The sequence below is a fragment of the Vicia villosa genome, unplaced genomic scaffold, assembly GCF_029867415.1.
Source record: "Vicia villosa cultivar HV-30 ecotype Madison, WI unplaced genomic scaffold, Vvil1.0 ctg.000643F_1_1, whole genome shotgun sequence".
Lineage (NCBI taxonomy): Eukaryota > Viridiplantae > Streptophyta > Magnoliopsida > Fabales > Fabaceae > Vicia > Vicia villosa.
The window spans coordinates 29,446-32,697 of NW_026705287.1; the positions used below are offsets into that span (position 1 = coordinate 29,446).

General features: G+C 39.8%; 1 protein-coding gene across 1 annotated transcript; it reads right to left on the minus strand.

Annotated features, from left to right (window-relative positions):
• Positions 1-779: 779 nt before the first annotated feature.
• LOC131630081 (uncharacterized) lies at positions 780-1,442 on the minus strand. Its single transcript, XM_058900877.1, has one exon. It carries the CDS (start codon positions 1,440-1,442, stop codon positions 780-782), a length of 663 nt encoding a protein of 220 aa, XP_058756860.1.
• Between the last annotated feature and the right edge of the window lie 1,810 nt (positions 1,443-3,252).

Here is a 3,252-nt window from a genome sequence, read left to right on the forward strand (position 1 = left end):
CCCATTCAACCATGTTGTACGCTTTTTGCATGTCTAGTTGCATCATACACTTAGGAGTGGTACTCTTTCTACCATATCCTCTTATGAGTTCAAATGCCATTAAGATGTGATCGTGAATGTGCTGTCCTGGAATAAACGCTGCCTGGTTCTTGTTCACAATCCTGCCAATAACCTTACCAAGCCTGCAAGTAAGGATTTTAGAAATGATCTTGTAAAAAGTATTACAGCAGGAGGTGGGTCTATAATTTTTCAAAGTGTTGGCCCCTTCCACTTTTGGAATAAGTGTGACTAGGGTACAGTTGAAATCCTTGTATATACTGTTGTGCTGAAAGAACTCCTTTACAGCTTCACAAACATCCATTTTGATAACTGCCCACACAGCTTTGAAAAACTTCCCACCATAACCATCAATCCCCGGAGACTTATTGTCACCAATGCTATCAAGGGCTTCCTTGATCTCCATGTCAGTAACAGGGGCTGTCAACAAATCAATCTGTTCATTATTCCATGATTTCCTTGTTGATCCCTTCCAGCCTGTTCTCCTTCTGGCCCATCAAAGCTCCATAGAAACTGAGTACATCTTTCTCTATGTCTTCATGCTGATATGCCACACTATTATCCTGCCTTGTAATACTAGTCATTCTTTTAATTCTGTTTTTGTTTCTCACAGATGCATGAAAATATGCATTGTTACCATCTCCTAGCTTAAGCCATTCAATCTTAGCTTTTTGACAAATATCCATCTCATCTAAGTCATTCCATTTAAGCAGTTCAGTGGTCTAATATTTCTCCTGTTCAATCTTGGCTCTACTCATTCTGTCTTTGCTAAGTTCCATTTGAGCCTGCAGAAGCTTGTTCCTTGTGTCTTCTATCTTTTTCTGTATACCCTGCAGAGGCTTACTCATCTTCCTTAGGATAGGGGTCAGTCTCCTAAGTTTATGCCACAAGACACTCATAGGTTTTCCTTTCAAAGGTTTATTCCAGCTAGTTGAAACCGTTTGAAGGAATCCCTCCATATTCGTAAGGCAGTTACTGAATTTGAATTGGTATCTCTGCAGGGGAGTGTGATTGTTATCCTTCAAATACAGACAGCCATGGTCAGATACATTAGGAGCCAATACTGTTAATTTGGAGGAGCTATGCTTCTGCATCCATTCAATGTTCCCGATAATCCTATCTATTCTTGAATAAATAGGGTCATCAGAGTGTTTATTAAACCATGTGTAGAACTCCCCCTCACTATCCATTTCTGCCAGCCCACAATCATCCATCATCTGCCTCAGATCCGCAAATTCAGCTTCCATCACATCTCTGCCACCAATTCTGTCTCTGGTGGACAACACGTTGTTGAAGTCCCCGATAATCCCCCAAGGGCCAACCTGATTCTTACTGATATCCTCCAGATCTCTCCAAAGAATTCTCCTTTCAGCCAGCTTATTCATTGCATAGATAGCAGTGATCTAGTAGAGGAAATTGCCCTGTAAATCAAAAATACCACAATGCAGTAGCTGGCTAGTGCTTCTTTCTCTTCTGATGTCAACTTTTGTTTCATCCCACAATATCCAAATGCGACCATTAAAGTGCTGATCATAGTTATCCATTGCAGCTCCTCTATAGTTGAGTTTATTTCTAATAGCCTGAGCCTTATTACTTTTAACTCGGGTTTCCAACAGAATGACAATACTAGGTCTAAGGTTATAGAGGTGGGAGCAGATCTCCTTAACCTTACCTGTCTTATTTAGCCCCCTCACGTTCCAGGATAAAATCATGTGATTCCATTGATCACTAAAGGCTCGTTCACAAGCTTTAGTGCATCAAAGGCGTTAGTACAATTCATAGCAGGTGTCTCTTCCACTGCATGATATTTTCCTTTCCTTGTCTTCTCTGCATTAGTCCATTTCTCTTCCTCATTTTGTTTGGGTAACTCCTTTTTCTTCATCTCCTCCTGTGGGATTTTCTGTTGCACCTTCTGTTGGCATTACTTCTCCTGCTTCCTTGTTGGATTGTCTTCACAGCTATGTCCCACCTTTTGACATCTCTGACAAAATTTGGGTTTCCATTCATACTCTACTGCCTGGCAAATTCGCTGTCCCTCCTTATCTTTGATGATAATTTCAGTGGCTAGGGGTTTCGTGACATCCATTTCTACAAGTATTCTTGCATATGTGACTCTCAGCTTCTGAGCGGTACACTCATCAGTGACCACCGGTACCCCTAAGGCACTCCCTATCTTCTCAAGACTCTTTTTCCCCCATAGAAACAGAGGCAGTTATGGTAATTTGACCTAGATAGGGATTGTTCTCAACATGTCCTTCTGCAGGCTAAAATCTGGCTTCTAGTCTCGAAGGAGCATTGGCATATTGCGGATGGTATAAGGCCCCTTCATCAGCACATCTTCTTTATCCTGGAATGAGTTGAAGCGAAGGATAAAGTGACCCTCATCATTGTATCGCATCTCCGGCAATTTGACAAAGTTCCATTGCTTCATGATGAAACTTTTTACCGCATTCATGCTGAGCTCGCCCCCTATTACATACATAATCAGTGCAGATTGCCAATAGAGGAGTTCAGACACGATATCCTCTTCATCAATTTCAACCTCAATCGTACCATCCACCACTTGTGGAGCTACAAATTCCAGGTGCATTCCATTAGATGGGTTTCTGTTTCCACTGATAACATCAGTCCAAAGACGCTGTGGCTCATCTACCTTCACATCTGATTTCGCCTTCTCCAATTCCGCTTCAACGCTTTTAGGTTTTGGTGGGATTTCAGGATCCTTCACTTTGTCCGCTACCCCTTGGTTTATCACCTCCAGTTGTTTAGCACCAGTGCTCGAGCTTGCTGTCCCCTTTTCTCGTGGTTGATTACCGGTATTTCCATGAGTGGCCGGCGAAGAAGACGCCGATTTCCGTGGCCTTCCTCTCCTCCTTCCGCTCATCGTAACTTACCTCAAATCAATTTTTTTATTAAATAAATTTTGGCAATATTTGTTATTTAATATTTGATTAATTAAAAAAATAACATTTGAAACTATTAAAAAATGTGGGATTACAATATTTTTATTAAATAAATAAACATAAATGTGGGTCAGAATTTAAAAAAAAAAAGAGAAGAGAATAACTAAAATTTTTAAGAAATCAATAAAAAAATATACATTTAAACCTGAAAAAGCAACATTTTAATAAATTGTAAAATAAAAAATTACATTATAATAAATTGTAAAATAAAAATTTTAATTACATAATTGAA

What these genes read in the sequence shown, in the direction of transcription:
- LOC131630081 (XM_058900877.1), bottom strand. Translation starts at nt 1,442, where the DNA reads ATGAATAAGCTGGCTGAAAGGAGAATTCTTTGGAGAGATCTGGAGGAT.